The sequence below is a fragment of the Chiloscyllium punctatum genome, chromosome 39, assembly GCF_047496795.1.
Source record: "Chiloscyllium punctatum isolate Juve2018m chromosome 39, sChiPun1.3, whole genome shotgun sequence".
Taxonomy (NCBI): Eukaryota; Metazoa; Chordata; class Chondrichthyes; order Orectolobiformes; family Hemiscylliidae; genus Chiloscyllium; species Chiloscyllium punctatum.
Window position 1 is genome coordinate 14,027,088 of NC_092777.1, and position 22,085 is coordinate 14,049,172.

At 42.3% G+C, this 22,085-nt stretch overlaps 1 protein-coding gene across 5 annotated transcripts in view; it reads left to right on the forward strand.

The window, feature by feature from the left end:
* Window positions 1-22,085, forward strand: part of tmem94 (transmembrane protein 94) — a 140,254-nt gene that overhangs the window by 67,199 nt on the left and 50,970 nt on the right. For all 5 annotated transcript variants that reach the window (XR_011954785.1, XR_011954786.1, XM_072558214.1 and 2 more), the window contains exons 7-12: window positions 8,223-8,325; window positions 10,753-10,839; window positions 11,946-12,062; window positions 13,506-13,562; window positions 18,554-18,658; window positions 20,178-20,351. Coding sequence is in view for 3 of the 5 variants with exons in the window: in XM_072558214.1 (XP_072414315.1) it covers window positions 8,223-8,325; window positions 10,753-10,839; window positions 11,946-12,062; window positions 13,506-13,562; window positions 18,554-18,658; window positions 20,178-20,351 (643 nt within the window). In the remaining 2 variants the exon portion in view is untranslated. The remainder of the gene's footprint in view (window positions 1-8,222; window positions 8,326-10,752; window positions 10,840-11,945; window positions 12,063-13,505; window positions 13,563-18,553; window positions 18,659-20,177; window positions 20,352-22,085) is intronic.

The following is a 22,085-nucleotide window of genomic DNA, read 5'->3' on the forward strand; positions in this document are numbered from 1 at the left end:
CAACACTTTACCAACAACTGAAGTGAGACTCACTGGTCTGTAATTACCAGGGTTGTCTCTACTACCCTTTTTGAACAAGGGAACCACATTTGCTATCCTCCAGTCCTCAGGCACTATTCCTGTAGACAATGATGATTTGAAGATCAATGCCAAAGGCTCAGCAATCTCTTCCCTTGCTTCCCAGAGGATCCTAGGATAGATCCCATCCGGCCCAGGGGACTTGTCTATTTTCACACTCTGCAGTATTTCTAATACCTCTTCCTTGTGAACCTCAATCTCTTCTAGTCTACATGAAAGTATCTCTGTATCTTCCTCGCCAACATTTTTATTTTCTATAGTGAACACTGTCGAAAAATATTTATTTAGTGCTTTCCCTATCTCCTCTGACTCCACACACAACTTCCCACTACCATCCTTGATTGGCCCTCATTTAACTTTCGTCATTCTTTTATTCCTGCCATACCTATGGAAAGCCTTAGGGTTAACCCTGATCCTATCCGCCAACAACTTCCCATGTCTCCTCCTGGCTCTTCTGAGCCCTCTTTTTAGGTCTTTCCTGACTTCCTTGTAACCCTCAAGCGCCCTAACTGAGTTTTCACATTTTGTCCTAACATAAGCTGTCGCTGCCTTCTTGACCAGGGATTCCACTTTCTCAGTAAACCACGGCTTACGCGTTCTATATCTTCCTCCTTGCCTGACAGGTAGATGCTTATCTAGGACACACTGGAGCTTTTCCTTGAATAAGCTCCACGTTTTTAATGTGCTCATCCCCTGCAGTTTCCTTCCCCATTCTACGCTTCCTAAATCTTTCCTAATTGCATTGTAATTTCCCTTCCCCCAGCTGTAACTCTTGCTCGGTGGAGTACACCTACCCCTTTCCATCACTAAAGTAAACCTGACAGAATTGTGACCGCTGTCTCCAAAGTACTCACCTACTTCCAAATCTAACACCTGGCCAGGCTCGTTACCCAGTACTAAATCTAAAGTGGCTTCGCCCCTTGTCGGCCTGTCTACAGACTGTGTCAAGAAGCCCTCCACACACTGGACAAAAACCGACCCATCTATAGTACTCATATTGTAGTGATCCCAGTCAGTATTTGGATAGTTGAAGTCCCCCATGATAACTACTCTGCCTCTCTCACTCCTATCGAGAATCATCTTTGCTATCCTTTCCTCTACATCTCTAGGACTATTCGGAGGCCTATCGAAAACTCCCAGCATGGTGACTTCTCCTTTCCTGTTTCTAACCTCAGCCCATACTACCTCAGTTAACAAGTCCCCAAATGTCCTTTCTACAACTGTAATATTGTCCCTGATCAACAATGCCACACCTCCCCCTCTTGTACCCTCTTCTCTGTTCTTACTGAAACATCTGAATCCTGGAACCTGCAACAGCCATTCCTGTCCCTGCTCTATCCATGTCTCCGTAATGACCACAACATTGAAGTCCCAGGTACCAATCCACGCTGCCAGTTCACCCACTTTATTTCAGATGCTCCTCGCGTTGAAGTACACACACTTCAAACCAGGTTCTCACTTGCCAGTGTCAGATACTTGATTTTGGAACTCCCTACTCTCATCCTGTTCTGTACCTATCCTACAATTTTGGTTCCCATCCCCCTGTTGTATTAGCTTAAATCCACCTTAATAGCTTTAGCGAATTTCCCCCCCCAGAATATTGGTACCCCTCTGGTTTAAATGAAGACCATCCTGCTTGTAGAGGTCCCACCTACCCCAGAAAGAGCTCCACTTATCCAAAAACCCGAAACCCTCCCTCCTGCACCATCCCTGTAGCCATGTGTTCAACTCCTTTCTCTCCCTATTCCTCGCCTCACCGGCACGGGGCACGGGCAACAAACCAGAGAAAACAACTCTGTTTGTCCTAGCTCCCTGAATTTTTGCTTCAAGTCTCCATCTCTCTTCCGACTTGTGTCGTTGGTGCCAATGTGGACCATGACTTGGGGCTGCTCTCCCTCCCCCCGAAGGATCCCAAAAACACGATCAGAGACATCACGGACCCTGGCACCCGGGAGGCAACACACCAACCGTGAGTCTTTCTCATCCCCACAGAACCTCCTATCTGTCCCCCTGACTATCGAGTCCCCAATGACTACTGCTCTGCTCCTCTTGCCCTTTCCCTTCTGAGTAGCAGGTTCCCTGGTAAGTCAACCTCCCCCAACAGTATCCAAAGCAATATACTTATTGTTGAGGGGAATGACCACAGGGGATCCCTGCACTGCTTGCCGGTTCCCTTTCTGTCCCCTGTCACCCATCTGTCTTTTTCTTTTATCTGGGGAGTGACTACCTCTCTAAGTCCTGTCAATAAACCCCTCTGCCTCCCGAAGCTTGTTGGGCCAAATGGCCTGTTTCCATACTGTAGGGAATCTAATCTAAAAGTACCAATGCTTTGCTTGCTGCTCTTTTCTAACCCACTTCTCTCCCATCCAAAGTGCAAATTTTTTAATACATTAATTTTTGAAAATGTGTATGGCAGATGCAGTATAATATGGATAAATGTGAGGTTATCCACTTTGTTAACACAAACAGGAAGGCACGGCATTATGTGTACAAGATATTGAGAGGCAGAGAGTGGATAGCAGAGATCTTTACCCATGGCTGAAATGGCTATAACGAAAGGGCATAATATTGAGGAGATTGGAGGAAGGTTTTGGGGAGATGCCAGTGGTATGCTCTTTACACAGAGTGGTGGGTGCGTGGAATGCACTGTCAGCAGTGGTGGTAGAGTCAGATACATTAGGGACATGGAAGATAATATAACATAGGTTAGTCTGATTTTTGAGTAGAATAAAAGGCTGGCACAGCATTGAGGGCCAGAGGGGCTGTACTGTGTGCTGTACTGTTCTATGTTCTCTATGAATAGTAATATATTGGAAAATCTGATTTGGAGAAGCCAGTGTTGGACTGGGGTGTACAAAGTTAAAAATCACACAACACCAGGTTGAGCCACCTGATGAAGAAGCAGCGCTTCGAAAGCCAGTTCTTCCAAATAAACCTGTTGGTCTATAACCTGGTGTTGTGTGATTTTTAACTATATTGGAAAAGGGAGTGATGCAATGACCTGGGCATTCTTGTATCCCAGTTGCTGAAAGTAAACATACAGGTACAGAGGCGGTAAATGCAGAACATGTTATAATGGCCTTCATTAGCATGAAGATTTAACTACAGGTGTAGGTTTGTTTTGTTGCAATTGTACAGGGCTTTGGTAAAACAATAGTTGGGGTATTGAGTAGAGTTTTTATCTCCTTATTTGTGGAATGATGCTCTGACTGTGCAGAGTGTGCAACAAAGATTTGCCAGATTGATTTCTAGGATGACAGGACTGATGTATCAAGAGAGACTGGACTGGTGTAGTCAGGACAATATTCAATGGAGTTTCAAAGAATGAGGCGTGTCTCGTAGATGCATACAAAATTCTAACAAGACCTAGACAGGGTAAATTCAGGAAGGATGATCCTGATGAACAGGGAGTCCAGAACTAGGGTCACAGTCTAATGATACAGGTGGGTTATTTAGGACTGAGATAAGTTTTTTCACCCAGAGATGAGCCTTTGGAATTCTCTGCCACAGAAAATGGTTGAGTCTAAAACATTCAATATTTTCAGGAAAGAGTTAGATAGTTCTTAAGGCTGAAAGAATCAAAGGATATGGATGGGTTGCAGGGGACTGAGTTGGATGATCAGCCATGATCATATTGAATGATGAAGCTGACTTGAAGGTCCTGTTTTCTACATTTCTCTGTGTGAAAATAGCCATTCTAACTACGCAATGTGTTTGCTCATTCAGGTTAACTTTTGTTTGTCTTTTCACAGCTCTTCTGTTTGTAGTATGCAGTTTCACAGAAATCAACATTTTACTTGTATCTAGGGTTGTCAGTCCTTTAGTATTGTCCTCGAGTCACCAGGATTTGAAATAAGTCTCAACATCTCCTTAAGTAGGTAGTAAAAAGCATAAACATAAGCAGAATAGTGTATTTTTTCAAGTTTATTTAATATAAAAATTGCAGATGAGTGAAAAAGTGCACTTTATCAGTCAAGATTAATTCAATTGGCTAACAAAAGCCTCTTAAGTGTGCTATATATTTCTCCCCTCCCAACATAGCTACCCATCTTTCTCTCCCCTTGTGGTGATGGTAAGGTGAAAAGGTTTCAACCTAAATTAGTCCTACACCTTCAGGCCTATGGCCATGTTTATGCGGTATGTACAGCAAAGTGTCTGATCCATTTTTGAGGAAAATGTGCATTTCGTTTAACAAACCAAAGAATGGCAGAAGCTGGAAATTGGGAACAAAACAGGAATTGCTGGAGAAAGTCAACAAGTCTAGCAGTATCTGTGGAGAGGGAAACAGAGTTAAGGTTTTGGGTCCAGAGACCCTTTTTCACATCTCAGTTCTGAAGTTCAGGTCGATAAAGGATAATCAGTCACAGAGTCACTTCGCTGCTGTGATGGGTCACCTTCCCCCCCCATACCCTCTGCATTTATGTCTTGTATTAATGCCAGGCTTTCTTTCAGATCCAACTCCCTAAAGGTATAATTTCTTCCTCCAAATTGCTGCTTATTGGCTGTCACCTGTTGACACTGGTTTCATTCTGCCCAGAGGTGCAAGAGAGAGAGGAGCAAGGAATTAATATTTATCTCAGGTTCTTTGCTTCTCTAGCTTCTGCTGTATTTTCCTTGTTTTCACTACCTGAAGAAATATCAGCACCAATGTATCCGTTTCCTCGCTAATTTTCATGTTTCAACAGTGTATTTGGCAGATGAACCAGTGGCAAGAGTGCGCTCATGAGGTAGTTTGCAGCAAGAGATCTTGTGGCACCCTCTCCAGTATTGTATCTAATCAGAATTGTTGATCCTACTTGTACCTGGCTCAGGGAACCGTTCATGCTGGTTTTCCAGTGCACGGTTGTCCTTGATTGAGTGTAGCAGACCAGCACATTCCAAAGTCAAAAACGCCATGTGTTGAGGGACGTGCTAAAGTTGCTGCACAGGAACAATGTAGAAAGTTCAGTGCCTAGGGCTTCACATCCATTGTACACTGAAGCGCTGGAAACTGACAAACTTTCTGGCTATATGACTGACAAGGAATGTACATTGTGAGTATTGAGATTACTGAAGTTGTATTGAGACACCTCAGTGGAATGGGCTGCAGGGAGAAAGGTTTATTTCCATTGCACTTCTGATAATTTCCAATTCAAAATGTTTTGATTTGGGCTGTATGCCTGACGTGGAATTTATCATACAAGTATCACAGGAATTGCTGGCAAACTCAGCAGGTCTGGCAGCATCTGTGGGAGAAAGCAGAGTTAATGTTTCAAGTCTGGTGACTTCTTCAGAACTATGATTTGGAGGTGCTGGTGTTGGACTGGGGTGTTGAGATTTTTATCTTCAGGATTATTAAGACTGTTAACAATTGGATTGAGGCTTCTAAGAATGGAATGTGATTTATGGAGATGAGTCAAATTTTGTTACGTCTTGAAATTTCAAAACAATATTTTGTGCTTTCTAAAATTTTATGAATCAAATATTTGTGGAAAAAGTAGCCATTCCTTCAATACAGCCAAGACTGTAAGCTCAGCTTGCTGCATGGACAGTATAAAGCATTGCAGCTCAGTTCAATTCTGCCTCAGCATGCACATCTTTCCTCTTAATTGTATTGCTGACTGTTAGGGACAAAGAGAAAGCCTTAACTTCTGTATTTCACTATCAGGCAAGAGACGCTAACAGTGTGGAGCCGCAGGAGGTGGGGGAGATACTAAACAAGTATTTTGCATCAGTGTTTACTGTGGAAAAGGATATAGAAGATATAGAATTTAGGGAAATAGATGGTGCCATCTTGAAAAATGTCCATATTACAGAGGAGGAAGTGCTGGATGTCTTAAAACACACAAAAGTGGATAAATCCCTGGGACCTGATCAGGTGTACCCTAGAACTTTGTGGGAGACTAGGGAAATGATTGCTGGGCCCCTGACTGAGATATTTGTATCATGGACAGTCACAAATGAGGTGCGGGAAGACTGGAGGTTGGCTAACGTGCTGTCACTATTTAGGAAAGGTGGTAAGGACAAGCCAAGGAACTATAGACCAGTGAGTCTGATGTCGGTGGTGGGCAAGTTGTTGGAGGGAGTACTGAGGGACAGGATGTACATGTATTTGCGAAGGCAAGGACTGATTAGGCATAGTCACCATGGCTTTGTGCGTGGGAAATCATGTCTCACAAACTTGATTGAGTTTTTTGAAGAAGTGACAAAGAAGATTGATGAGGGCAGAGTGGTAGATGTGATCTATATGGACTTCAGTAAGGCGTTCGACAAGGTACCCCATGGAAGACTGATTAGCAAGGTTAGATCTCATGGAATACAGGGAGAACTAGCCATTTGGATACAGAACTGGCTCAAAGGTAGAAGACAGAGGGTGGTGGTGGAGGATTGTTTTTCAGACTGGAGGCCTGTGACCAGGAGTGCCACAAGGACCGGTGTTGGGCCCTCTACTTTTCATCATTTATTAAAATGATTTGGATGTGAGCATAAGAGATGTAGTTAGTAAGTTTGCAGATGACACCAAAATTGGAGGTGTAGTGGACAATGAAGAGGGATACCTCCACTTACAACAGGATCTGGACCAGATGGGCCAATGGATTGAGACGTGACAGATGGAGTTTAATTCAGATAAATGCAAGGTGCTGCATTTTGGGAGAGCAAATCTTAGCAGGATTTATACACTTAATGGTAGGGTCTTAAGGAGTGTTGCTGAACAAAGAGAGCTTGGAGTGCAGGTTCATAGCTCCTTGAAAGTGGAGTCGCAGGTAGATAGGATAGTGAAGAAGGCGTTTGGTATGCTTTCCTTTATTGGTCAGAGTATTGAGTACAGGAGTTGGGAGGTCATATTGTGGCTGTGCAGGACATTGGTTTGGCCACCTTTGGAACTTTGCGTGCAATTCTGGTCTCCTTCCTATTGGAAGGATGTTGTGAAACTTGAAAGAGTTCAGAAAAGATTTACAAGGATGTTTTTGAGGTTTGGAGGATTTGATCTGTAGGGAGAGGTTCAATAGGCTGGGACTGTTTTCCCTGGAGGCTGAGGGGTGACTTTATAGAGGTTTACAAAATCATGAGGGGAATGGATAAGATAAATAGACAAAGTCTCTTCCCTGGGGTGGTGGAGTCCAGAGCTAGAGGGCATAGGTTTAGGGTGAGAGGGGAAAGATATAAAAGAGAGCTAAGGGGCAACTTTTTCACACAGAAGGCGGTACATGTATGGAATGAGCTGCCAGAGGAAGTGGTGGAGGCTAGTACAATGGCAATGTTTAAGACGCATTTGGATGGGTATATGAATAGGAAGGGTTTGGAGGGATATGGGCCGGGTGTTGGCAGGTGGGACTAGATTGGGTTGGGATATCTGGTTGGCATGGACGGGTTGGACCGAAGAGTCTGTTTCCGTGCTGTGCATCCCTATGTCTCAGTGACCATATCCAGCAAATCAATTGTATCCTGATTTTAAGACCGCTCCTGTCTTTCGCCCCTGGGTTTGCAAGTATTTTGTCTTAAAGAACTTAAAGCTACAGAAGTGAACCTTTTGTCCGCTAGTGATTTTGAGGATTAAATATGAATGTTTTTTAAGCATGTTTCTTTGCCCATCCCTGGACACCATTTATTTTGCAAATAATCAAGTTATTAAACAGGTCAGAAATAGTGATCTTTCAGTCTAATTTATATTGCTTTTCTGATAAGTTTCATGCTTTCACCTGCCACGAAGATGATTGGTGGTCCCATTTGTCAGGCTGAATTGCAAACTGCTAATGCACACAGGTCTGCACCCTAAGTTCCCTTGTTGGAACTTCCACTCCTTACCTGTTTGTTTCCTGTTGCTGTGACTCTCTGGCCCTTGAAATAGAAAACCTTTATGTTGCATCAGTGTCCTTTATGTTTTTCCTGTCTTACTCACAATGTCTAACACCCTTGTTCACCTGCAGAGACTTATCATTCGAACCACTCACACCATTTGCATGATCTTTTGATCTTCTTTGCCCTTGATCTGTCTGGCCATAAATTCTGGGTTCTGTGTGCTTCCCTCTCACTTCACCTGACAAAGGGGCTATGATCTGAAAGCTTGTGATTTCAAATAAACCTGGTGGTGTGTGATTTTGGACTTTGTCCCCCTCTTGTAGTCAGTTTTGCTGCGTAAAAGTCATACCTGTCTTGTTTCTCAGGCGCAGTCTGGATCTCGCACTGTCTCGGCCTGTCACCGCACTTGACAATGAGCGGTACACGGTACAGTCAGCAATGGAGAAATACACAGTTCCTTTTGTTCTAGTAAGTAAGTCATTTTTGTATCCACACTTACAGTTGTTGAGCTGAATTTGGTGTCATTGGTTCCTCATCTCCTTAGAACTAAAGCTGTTAACACTCAATCGTGTATTTCAGTAATGTTAACAACTGCATTAGGATATGGCTTTTTTGCATTACATTTTCTTTCCCCGAAGATGTTTTTGTGGACTTGGTTTCACTCTTCCCTGGAGAAAAATAAAGCTACAATTCCAAATGCTGAAAACCCAAATTTCTTTAGGTCACTGGATATCCAAAAAAAAATTTCAAATCTAAGATTTTTAAAATTATCCTCCCAATGTGCTCCCTTCTCTTCCTGCAGACATTGGATCATGCTAGTGACGGTGCCTATGAACATCAAATCTGCAAATAATTTTTTTTCGGATCTCCCTGACCAGCTCGGTCCAGTAGGCTGATCCAGTGTGTGAAGCATTTGAGCAAGACCTTATCCTGTCCATGAGTATGATCCAGCTGAGGTCACTGGTATACTAACAAGAGCAGGAACACCAATCAATTGTGGTTTGATTTTCTTTTCTCCCAAATTTAGTGTAAGTTCCTGCGGTTTCTACAAGATTGCTTAGCCCTGTGATTGAAGCTGTCTTGATTTTTATGGTTGAGTTTCACACTGGTGTTCTGCTCCCCACTGAGAGAAGATTGTAGCACTTGCCTGGCACATTTCTTGGCCTCTTTGATTGTGGAACTATTCGAGTTGAACAGTTCCGCTGTTCTAACCAAAGAACTCAATCCATGTGTCAAAGAAGAATAAATACATACTTGGTTTTGTTACTTAAAGCCAGCATTCTGTCTTGTGGAGGCATGGTTCATAAGATATGCTTCATTTTGTAGCATAGAGTCATACAGCATAGAAACAGACTCTTGGGTCCAACCAGTCCATGCCGAACATAATCTCCAAACTAAACTAGTCCCCCTGCCTGCTTCTGGCCCATATCCCTCCAAACCTTTCCTATTCATGCCTTTATTCCAAATGTCTTCAATGTTGTAGTTGTACCCACAACCACCACTTCTTCAGGAAGTTCATTCCACATGCAAACCACCCTCTGTGTAAAACATTACCCCCATGTCTTTTTTAGATCTCTCTCCTCTTACTTAAAAAATGGCCCCAGCCTTGAAATCCTAGGGAAAAGGCAGTGACCGTTAACACTATGTACGCCCCTCATTATTTTATAAACTTCTTTAAGGTTGCCTGTCAACCTCTTGCATTCCAGTGAAAAACATTCCAGCCTACCCAGCCTTTTCTTATAACTCAAACCTTCCATACCTGACAAAATTCCTGGTGAACCCTCTCCAGCTTAATAATATCCTTTGTATAACTGGGTGACCAGAACTCGACACAGTATTCCAGAAGAGGCCATGTACAACCTCAACGTGACTTCCCAACTCCAATGCTCAAAGACTGAGCAATGAAGGCAAGCCTGCTAAATGCCTTTTTAACCATCCTGTCTATATGTGACGTATGCTTTGAAGAATTATGTATCTGAGCCCCTAGATCCCTCTGTTCTCCAACACTACCCAAGGACCCACCATTTCTGTCAGCTGTTGAAAATTGGTTCAGATCTAAAACTCTGCAAATTTCTGAAAGCGTTATGATCTAATCTTGGTGATGATGAGTGACCACTTAATTCCATAAAATGTTTTCTATCAGATGAAGTGATAATGGTAAATAGTGTAAATGCATTTGAGGGGAAGTTAGATAATTGCAAGAGAAGAAGTAAATCAGGATATGCTGTCAAATATAGGTGAAGTCAGTTGCGGAAATGCTTGTATGGAATGTAACAACCAGCATAGACCGCTTGATTTTATGTCTTAAATGCTATGTAATTTAGGAGTGATTTCACTACGCAAACAGGTTCAAAGTAACTTTCTGAATGCCCTTTCAGAGGAGACTAAATTTACGTCGACCTGTAGAAATTGCTCAGTGCGATTTCTCTCGATCCATTACTAAATTTGCAGTGCAAATCCAGAACTGGCCACAACCTGGAGAAGACTGTCTCGCTGTGTTCTGGATTTATTCTAGGCATGTATTGATATTGTAACTGCAGTTCATAACTAGGCTTCAGCCTCATGGTATTGAGAGACAGTTAAGAGGACTCTTTCATCCAAAGTAAATCCAAAGGAATTTTTCTGGAAAATGCCGGCAAGTCAAACCTCTTTGGCTATTGTTTAGTGATTAACTGTTCAGTAAATGCTGCCATGCTGTAACCAACAGTTGTAGCCCATGGTTTTACATAGATATTGCTACAAATGAATACATTTCATAATGACTGCTTTGAGTCCATTTAGGCAGGTAATCAGGTATGATGCTTCTGGTGCACTCTTTCCTGCTGTGATATGTTGCATAGTTTCCTGTTGACTTTGAAACAAAATATTCATGGTTTCTGCCTGTTTTTTTTTAAGGCTTTGTTTCTGATTACAAATGCTGTGCGTTATGCACTCAAAGCCCCTGGAATTGGCGATTGGCAGTTCACTTTCTTCCAGCTTCAGGTAAGCTTGTAGACCTTAATATAATTCAAAGCAATATTGCAAGCTTTTCATTGCAGGACGATATTAAATGTCTCCCACTAAGATCTCATCAAATAGCCTCCTAGGTTATATTACTGAGACGAAGATACATTTCTACAGGAGAAATGTTCAGCCATATCCTGTAATTCTGCAACAATTCATCAGCATAATGGTATTATCGCTGGACTGATAATCCAAAGAGCCAGGTAATAGTTTGGGGGCCTGGGTTCGAATCCTGCCTTGGCTGTTCTCTCTCTGTCCATGGCTCTGTGCACATCTCCATGGGAGCTAAGAAAAGGTATGGAGTGGAACCTTATGTTGTGTTGGTTACCCCCTCCACCTTGGTATAAATGTCAGCTCCTCTGAGGCTGCCCACCCCCACCCCCCTCAACAGACACAAAAAGAAGCAATTTTGGTTATTACATCATTAACTGGCACAGGCTCAGCATGAACCAAGTTATGGGAATGTAGAGCTACTGGAACTAAACTGGCATGTCCATGTGAAGGGCATTGTGCACAGGCCAGGTTTAGAAGAGAACTGGAGTGAGGGCACATACATTGGCGATGCTGTCTGAGGCCCAGTGGGCACATGGAGGTGCCCAGTCTTCTTTCCCATCATTTGAAGCAGTCAGGCTTCCCACTTGGCATGAGCCTCCAACTGTCTGAAATATGATGGCTTGCGTGGGAAGAGGCTCTTTAAGTGACCATTCAATTGGCCCATAGACCAAGAATGGCCTCCCTCTTAGTGTGTAAAATTGTAGCAAGTGTGGTGAGTAGGTTCTGACACCTCTTGCCTACCAACCCCCTCCAGTGGAGCATTGCTTAAAATCATATTGTCCAGCCAAATGCATTTATTTGATCAACTGTTGGTAATTGTGGTTGAGTTCACCATTATCCAATTTACGCCGATTTTTAATCTGCAGAGGCTAGCTTCTCTTTTTGCTCCTTTAGAAAAATTTATACTAATTAAAATTTCACTCCGTACTTGGCAAATAATTCTAACTTGCTGACTTTAATCCTAATGATTTGTGGGTAGTTGAATATTTATAGCATTTGCATATATAATATAGATCATGTTTTGTGTCTAGGTGAATGGGGTTCTGCCTATCCTTCCGTTGCTCTTCCCTGTGGTGTGGGTACTTGTCACAGCATACGGAGAAGCAAGAGTCCTCGCCCAATTCAGCAAGGCTCCTCCAGTTGGTCTGGTAAGGTTTTTTCCTGCTTCTGCCTAGAATTAAGAAAATTAAGACTGCAACAAATTAAATCGAAATGGATTTAATTTGAAGTTTATTTTAAGCAAACTTTTTTAATATAAACTCAAGATTTAACAACAAAGCATTTCTATATATGTAATGCTTTTATTGCAATGAAACTTGCCCAGGCACTTCACAGGGGAATTCTACAGCAAAATCTGCCGACAGCCAGGTGAGGTGGTGCTGAGTCAGATACTTCAATTTTTAAAGAGTGTCCTAAAAGAAGACAATGAGACGTGGAGGTGTTGTGGACCTCCGACCTCAGGCAACTGAAAGCATGGCCAGTAATTGGGGGTCAGATGTTCAAGGGACATGAATTCAAGGAGCGCAGGTACCTTTGTGGGGTAGAGGAGGTTACAGAGAAATGGAGGAGAAAGATCAGGGAGGAATATGAAATCAAGGATAAGAAATTTGAAATTAAGGTGTTGTTTGACAAGCAAGCCAATGTAAGTTAACAACGTAAAGGTGACAGGAACAGGATATTACTTGTATGCCTTTTATTCATATGAGGTTTTGAATGATAAAGGTTTCAGTGTTATAGACACTTAGACAATAGACAATAGACAATAGATGCAGGAGTAGGCCATTCTGCCCTTCGAGCCTGCACCGCCATTCAATATGATCATGGCTGATCATTCCTAATCAGTATCCTGTTCCAGCCTTATCTCCATACCCCTTGACTCCACTATCTTTAAGAGCTCTATCCAATTCTTTCTTAAAAGAATCCAGAGACTGGGCCTCCACTGCCCTCTGGGGCAGAGCATTCCACACAGCCACCACTCTCTGGGTGAAGTAGTTTCTCCTCATCTCTGTCCTAAATGGTCTACCCCGTATTTTTAAGTTGTGTCCTCTGGTTCGGCACTCCCCCATCAACGGATCATTCCTGCCTTATCAGTATCTATTTTCCTCTCCAGTTGATCAAACCTTGGCTTTGGTGCCTGTGAGGATGGGGAATGGGTAAATTTAATGAACGACCATCAAGAGAACCAAGGCAGCTTGATTCATTAAGAGTCGCATTCTCAGTTCTTAAGGTTCCTTTAGTTTTTTTCTGTCTAGTTCTTTAGGCGATTCAGGGTGGAGTTATGCAGTTGTACAGTTCAGGAAGTAAGTAGTGAACTGGAGAGAGTAATGTTGATTCTACTGAACCAGGTGAAACATTTCAGCTGGTTGGTGGAAGGGCTCCCTCTGGATAGATTGGCCTCTTTCATGGCACCTTTTGCATTCAGGGACGTCCCTATTGCCTTGTATTTGGGGGAGGGCTGATTAAACTATTGGAATATTGAGGGAGTGGAGACATAACTCTGTACTCTGCATTAAATAAACTTTTCACATTTTGTTTAAAGGTGCAAATTCATTAGCTCTAATTGGCATTGACTGACTGTTTTCTCCTTCCAGCTGGCAAAATTCTCCGAGGACACTCTGAGCAGCTACACTGAAGTAGTTTCTTCAAAGGTATAACTTTGAGTTGTATCAGGCTCCAGCTGCTACCTGTTCATGTGTTGTCTTCATCTGGTGCAGTTAGATTTTTGCTCACTCGTTCTTTTATAGTAATGAATGATCTGTTATGCAAAACATGTTTTCAGAGGGAAGTTGGAGGGTATCAAGTGTAATTTGCTGTTACATGTCTGTTAGCATTGATGATTTTATTTTTATTTTCAGTATAATTACATGGTCCAGCTTGAGAAACTTCTGCACTGAATTTCCTTGACTACATTTCAGTACCTTGAATATAATTAGCTGCCACTGTTAACTGCTTTAAACTTTTTAAGTTGTTGTTTCTCCTCCTTCGGGCAAGTTGCAAGCAGCTGCCTGGGAAGGAGAGCACCATCTAAAAGTTATTTTTAAAAGTCCTGGCAAGTGATGTTGTGGCATCCAGTAATAAACGAGGGACTTGGTTTCCCACTTTACGGAGGCTGATAAGCAGAATATAGGTTTGTTTACCAGAGAGTGTGCCAGCAGCATAATGGCCTTGAGCAGAGAATTGTGAAATTGTGTGAATGGTTACCAAATAAGTGGCATCAAAACTTTGTTTTCAAGTAAACTTTGTAATGGAAGTAACTTGATCTATGGATCACATGCGTGCACAGTTGGGATCATTTTTTACTTGTGCAGTTCATATCAAAAAATCACATTGGAACAACTTGGTTTTCTGTCCCTTAAAATGGGCAAGAAATTAGGTCTGTGTTTGTACAACTTTCTGATGTTTACTTCCAGATAGTCAAGGAACCATGCCGTGAAGCACAAATAATATTAATATGTCTTTATCTACCTGAAAGGGAATTGTCTCAAGTGAAGGTAGGGGTTGGGAATAGTGACATGTGCCGTTTTTATCCCAGTACTGTCCTGAACATGATGCATTTGTGCCAGTTGGGTTCATAAACACTTCTCCTCTTTATCAAATGAAAACTGAATAGTTTCTTCAATATATTACCTATATTGAAAATGCCACTGACCAACACCATAAATGTCAATTACAAAGGTGTGGCTTGAGCCCTATCAAATGGGTCATGTGTTTTGGGTAGTTGAACTAACAGTCTGATCCATGTTCCCTATGAGCTTCACATGCCGACTGCTGCGTGGCTGTGAACAAATGACCCATTTGATAGGGCTCAAGCCACACCTCCATAATTGATGCTTATGGAGTTGGTCAGTAGTTTATTCAATCTCAGTATCAGCCCAGAATTAAGTGAGAACAGTGTCATTGCTAGGGGGCTATATTATTTGCTCAAAAGAATACATAGTTTCAGAAGAAACTATTCAGTTTTCATTTGATAAAGCAAGAGGAGAAGTTTTTATGAACAGAGTCTGATATGGTCAATATGCTGAATTACGGCAGATATACTGAACAACAGGAGGTTGACTGGCAGGTGTTACTAAATCTATAGTGAAAGACCATGTTTACATCTGCACAGCTGATACGGGCCCCAAAAATTGTAGTAGCCACATTTGCACTGACTCAATTTCTTTCCTGTACCCAGTTGAATGGTACATCTGTCAGAATCTGAATGTGAGCAATCATCACTTTCAGGTACTTGGTCCCTGAGCTGTACCACAGTTATTTCAATCATTAGTGTGAAGGAAATCAGTATTTACCTTTTTATATTAATCTATTAACCCAGGAATTTTGGTGCAAATTTTCCTTCAACTATTAGGCTCTGACTTAACCAAGCCAATTTGTAATAAAGTTTGACTGTTTAAAAAAAGTTGACTAAAAGATTAAGACCAAAACAACCAGATAAAGATAATTTGATGTGACACCTGGCTAGCTGCCCTGATGCCTTCGATTGTATAGCTTTTCGCATTTAATTCAGGAAATAGTAGAAAATATTAAAGGTGCCAAGTTCTATATCTTTGCTATTTTTGCACTCTAAAGGGAATGTTATTTCTAGTTTTACAATCTCCAGCTTTCTATATCATTCTGTTTTGAGTTTGTGTATGTGGGTATCATCAGAGGACCTGCATTTATAGTCCATCCCTCATTAACTTTGAACTAATTGGTTGCTGGTCATTTTCAAGGGCAGTTAAGAGTCAACCATGTTGCTATGGGTCTGGATTATATATAGTCCAGGCCAGGTAAGGGTAACAGATTTCTTTCTCTAAGCAATATTAGTGAACCAGATGAATATTTATGGCAATCGGCCATTGTTATGTCACCTTTTAATTCCATTTCTCTTAATGAATTCAAATTTCATTAGCCATAGTGAGATTCAACTAGGAGAAAGTAAGGACTGCAAATGCTGGAGATCAGAATCGAGAGTGTGGTGCTGGAAAAGCACAGCAGGTCAGGCAGCATCCGAGGAGTAGGAGAATCGACGTTTCAGGCATAAGCCCATCATCAGGAATTCCTGATGAAGAGCTTATGCCCAAAACCTTGATTCTCCTGCTCTTCAGATGCTGCTTGACCTGCTGTGTCTTTCCAGCACCACACTCTTGTAGTGAGATTCAAATCTTCATCCCCAGGACATTAGTGTGGGACACTAGATTACTAATCCAGTGACAGTACTGCTATGCTGATACTTCCCTGAGTTAAAGAATCAAGACAGTCTGGTGTTTTGTGCTTTGCAAACAGAAAATCAAGGCTGTTGCCAAGTGTCTCTTGTTTCTCAAAGTAGCAAGAAAGAATGTTCTAATTCTTAGTGACATTGCTAACCTGGAGACGTTGTTGGTGAGAATTCTGTACTGGTTTTGAGAGGCTCAGGTTTGCTAAAAGAGTCCAAGTGTAATGCTGGAAAAGCACAGCAGGTCAGGAAGCATCCAGGAGCAGGAGAGTCCTGACTCAAAGGTAGAAGACAGAGGGTGGTGGTGGAGAGTTGTTTTTCAGACTGGAGACCTGTGACCAGTGGAGTGCCACAAGGACCGGCGCTGGGTCCTCTACTTTGTGTCATTTATAAATGATTTGGATGTGAGCGTAAGAGGTACAGCTAGTAAGTTTGCATATGACACCAAAATTGGAGGTGTAGTGGACAGTGAAGAGGGTGACCTCAGATAACAACAGGATTTGGACTTGATGGGCCAATGGGCTGAGAAGTGGCAGATGGAGTTTAATTCAGATAAATGCGAGGTGCTGCATTTTGGGAAAGCAAATCCTAGCAGGACTTGTGCACTTAATGGTAAGGTCGTAGGGAGTGTTGCTGAACTAAGAGACCTTGGAGTGCAGGTTCATAGCTCCTTGAAAGTGGAGTCGCAGGTAGATAGGATAGTGAAGAAGGCGTTTGGTATGCTTTCCTTTATTGGTCAGAGTATTGAGTACAGGAGTTGGGAGGGCATGTTGTGGCTGTACAGGACATTGGTTAGGCCACTGTTGGAATATTGCATGCAATTCTGGTCTCCTTCCTATCAGAAAGATGTTGTGAAACTTGAAAAGGTTCAGAAAAGATTTACAAGGATGTTGCCAGGGTTGGAGGATCTGAGCTACAGAGAGAGGCTGAACAGGCTGGGGCTGTTTTCCCTGGTGCGTCGGAAGCTGAGGGGTGACCTTATCAAGGTTTACAAAATTATGAGGGGCATGGATAGGATAAATAGACAAAGTCTTTTCCCTGGAGTCAGGGAGTCCAGAACTAGAGGGCATAAGTTTAGGGTGAGAGGGGAAAGATATAAAAGAGACCTAAGAGGCAACTTTTTCACGCAGAGGGTGATACGTGTATGGAATGAGCTGCCAGAGGATGTGTTGGAGGCTGGTACAATTGCATCATTTAAGAGGCATTTGGATGGGTATATGAATAGGAAGGGTTTGGAGGGATATGGGCCGGGTGCTCGCAGGTGGGACCAGATTGGGTTGGGATACCTGGTCAGCATGGACGGGTTGGACTGAAGGCTCTGTTTCTATGCTGTACATCTCTATGACTCAATGACTCAATGTTTCAGGCATAAGCCCTTCTTTTGGAATGTGGGAGGCGGGGAAGGTGGCTGAGAGATAAATAGGAGGGTTGGGTTGGGGAGAGACGTAGGTGGGAAGGTGATAGGGCTAGATGAAGGTGGAGGCAGATGTGGTTTCCTCTACATCGGGGAGGCAAGATGCCAACTTGGGGAACAGTTCAGCGAACATCTCTGGGACACACTCACCAAACAACCTCACTGCCCTGAGGCCGGCCACTTCAGCTCCCTCCCACTCTCTCAAGGACATGCAGGTCCTGGGCTGCCTCCACTGTCAAATCCAAACCACCCAACAACCTCAGGAAGAATGGTCCATCTTCCACCTTGGGACCTTCCAACCACATGGCATCAATGTTGACTTCACAGGTTTGTCCCCCCACCCAACCCAGATCCAATCCTCCAACTCAGCACCCCTCTCTTGACTTGTCCTACCTGTACATCTTCCTTCCCATCTATTCGCTCCATCCTCTGCTCTGACCTATCACTATAACCCTCTACCTGCATCTACCTATAGCCTTCCCAGCTACCTCCCCCAACATTCATGATGAAGGGCTTATGCCCGAAACGTTGACTTTCCTGCTCCTTGGATGCTGCCTGACTGGCTGTGCTTTTGTGGCGTCACACCTCTTGACTCTGATCTCTAGCATCTGCAGTCCTCACTTTCTTCCAATTTGCTCAAAGGGAGTTGTGAACTTTGGGTGCTAGCATGAGCTGAGGGGAAATAAAGACCAGCCTCTCCTCAAATTGAGGGAGAGGAAGAATGTGCGAAAGTGAGCTAAAGGAGAGGATGTCAGTACGAAGGGATGGGGAAGAAGGTATTAGGGTGAATTAGGGACAGAGATGTCACAGCAGGAATAACAAAGTAAGATTTAAATGAAGTAAAAACAGATGAGTGCCACCATGAACTGTTCAAAGTAATCCAACAGCCAATTATTTTCCAAGAAGTAATTGAGTGCAATAATTCTGGTTAGCATGAACCAGAATGTGCTGTCTGCAGCTCTGCCTTCTCTCCCTCTCTCCATTCTGCATAGTTAGACTGTAATTTGGTTAGTTTTGTTTTTCCCTAACAGGAAATGATGTTTTGCATCTGGAGTCACTTTCTGTCTCTGCTGCGAGGACGGTCCCTTACCCTCTGCTACACTTCCAGTCTGCTTCAGAACCTGGGTTCTGTTACAGTGAGTATTTAAAAAAGGTTTTACTTTGTCCTTGGTTACAATTAATTATTGTGAGCCTTCTCGAATCAAATGTGTGAAGTACGCAAACATTTTCTAAACTGTGAAAATCAGCTTTGCATTTTGGTTTGATGGTGATGTTTGTCAAAATATTACTACTGAGGAGCTAACAGGGAGAGTTGGCCCATAATTCTCCAGATTCAATTAAAGACTGCACTGCGAAAGCCAGCATTTTTTGTAAGGGACCAGACATTTAAGTGGTTTCAAGAAAGTTTGTTTTCAGAGTGCCTTGGCATAGAATTAAGAACAATTTCACCCCTCGTGCAAAGGTAAAATATTGTGGTCAAACTGGAAAGTTAGCTGTTTTCCTGTCTCTGAGTACTGCATGGCCTGCTGACCATTTCCATTACTTTCTGTTTAATTTCATTCCTTGATGTTGATCTGGGGCTGGTACTATCTGATGTTTATCTAGGAACCATTCTGTCCCAATTGTTAAGGTAATTGGCTTGTAATTTCCTGTATTCTTTCTCCCTCCCTTCTTGAACTCTCATATTTGCCACTTGCCAGTCTGATGTAACCAGATTTACATGAATTTTGGAAAATTAACATCAATGTATCTACTATCTCATTGGTTATCTCTTTTAAGACTCTAGATGAAGTCCCTCAGAACCTGGAGATTTGGTTAATTAGATTAGATTAGATTACTTACAGCGTGGAAACAGGCCCTTCGGCCCAACAAGTCCACACCGCCCCAACGAAGCGCACCCACCCACACCCATTCCCCTATGTTTACCCTGCACCTAACACTACGGGCAATTTAGCATGGCCAATTCACCTAACCTGCACATTTTTTGACTGTGGGAGGAAACCGGAGCACCCGGAGGAAACCCACACAGACACTGTGGTTCTATCAGTTTGCTCAGAGCAACGTCTCTGGTGATTGTAATTTCACCAAGTTCTCCTCTTCCTTCAACTTCCTGATTTACAAGTCACTGTTACAAGTGTATCCTAGTTTCTTAAAAATCTTGGCGAGCAAAATTCTTTGAACCTATTAATTGACCAAGATACTGCTGTTTGTAGGAAAGAATGCCATACTTCACCCATTAAAAAGCACGTGCTTCTCCCACTTCTCTCCTGATTGGCTTAGTCTAAATTTAAGGTTTTTTGTCCCCATCCACTAGATTTACTTCAGAAATGGGGAGAATGCTTCTGTTTGTAAGACCATAACTTTTAGGAGCTGAAGTAGGTGATCTAGCCCACTGAGTCTACTCTGCCATTGAGAGTTTATGGTTGATCTGATAAGCCCCAACTCCACTTTCCAGCCTTTTTCTTATAACCCTTTGAAAATCTTTTGAAAAACTGAAACAATTTACCCCTTTGGCCTCTCTATTCAAACTTTCAAACTCATGATCTGGAACATTGGCCTGCTTCAGCTTACTCAGCATTGGCAATTGCTCAAATTAAGTAATTGAGCCTATATTTAGTATATGTATATTTTTATCTTGTCATTCTACTTGTTTAGGTGCTTTGCTGTGTGGACAAGCAAGGGATACTGTCGTGGCCTAATCCCAGTCCAGAAACTGTTTTGTTCTTTAGTGGACGTGTGGAACCACCCCATGACAGCCTAGAGGACCTGAAGGATGACTTGTCCATGAGGTCCTTTCTTCACCCAGAGATGGAGGAGGAGAAGGATGAGGTGAGTGTTAACTTGTTCTGTAATCCGCTTGTTCAAATCTCCCGAACACAGGGCTCCATTCAAACTGTCAGTTCCACATTTGAGTTAAGAATTACCTTGGTGCCCTGGAAAATGAAACTTAGTAATCAGGGATGAAACTTATAAGATGACCACTTATAAATCCAGTAGGGGATTGAGCAACAACATCTTTATTTAATGAGTGGTTAGACTGTAGACTTTACTGCCTCAAGATATTTAAGGGGAAGCTATTTAAATGAGAGAGAAAGGAAGAGTAAGGAAGATCTGCTGGCATGGATTGTAGGAGGCTTGTGTGGGATGTAAGCACTAGCCAAGGCTAATTTAAACTGAATAATTTTGCTTTAACTTGAGCGTAATTTTGCGTAATCGCATTGGATCAAATTATCATGCGAGATGAGGATAAGGATCGGCAGAAATATTTTATGCTCTGACGTGCTCAATATTCACTTCAATGGAACAAAATATCTACTGTGCCCAAAATACTTCCTCATTTTTAAGCAGGAGTCATTCTTCTGTGAAATAAAATTTGAAAATATTTTATTGCATAAATATGAGCAGGAGTAGGCTGTATGGTAACACAAGCCAACTTGTTCAATTAATGATGATTATGGCTGATTGCTCTTGGTTTCAACTACACTTTCCTGTCTGCTCCTCATAACTCTTGACTTAAAAAATGTCTATCTCAGCTGTGAGTATATTCCATCATCCTGCCCCAACTCAATGAAGTAGAAAATTCCTAGGATTCACAACCCGCAAGAGTGCAGCATCCCTTCTCATTTCTGTGTTAAATGGGTGACCCCCTCTTCTGAAACTGTGACCCCAGCTTTGATGTCCAGCTTTATATCGATCACCTTCCTTGAATAAAGGTGTTACATTTAGTTGTTTTTCAATCTGCTGAGACCTTTATAACATATAAGAAGTGTATGCCACATCTAAGACCTGAGAATGCAAGCCATAAGGTCAGGTGATCTGTCAGCCTTTAACCTCTCTGGTTCTTCTATTACATTTTCCCTATAGGTTGTTGTAAACATTCCCACCCTTCCATTTTGCCTGCTAACCTTTCTACCGTTGTTGAGCTGCTTTGAAGACTGATTTTTTTTGAGCTGTTTGGTTCAAAGTCTCTGCCATTTCCTTATTCTCATTGGTCCCATGTCAAATGAGACATTAACAATGTTTGCTTGAGCTACTCTCTGCTAATTGTTGTAGAAAGTCTTCCTGTTGTGTTTTTTGCCAGTCTAACTCATACTGTCATCTTTCCTTTGTCATCATTTGTGAGTTTCTGAAGATGTTTCCACTCAGCCCTACCATTAATCTGCTCAATATAGCATGCCCTTTTATTCAAGTTGATAATTCCTTAACTTGGTTAAACTCAGGTGGTGCATCCTTCTCTCGTTCTTTCTCAATAGAATAGATCTCCGTGAACATGGGGGGACCAAAATAGTGACCTGCAGGTCTCTCATTTAGCATACCACTCACTGATATCAGAAGATTCAATTTTAATTTATTTAGCTGATTTTAAAATCCCAACTGTAATGTTTCATGTGCCAGAGCAAAGATGAGTTGATAGTTTAGTGCACTGTGCTTTGAAATAGCGATAGATTGCCATCCTGTATGCACATCCTGTAGTGTGTGATATTCATCAATAATTTTTGCTCCTTCTGTTTGGGTAATTTTTTTAAAAATCCCCTTTCACACCAAACACAGCTGCCTCCTGCT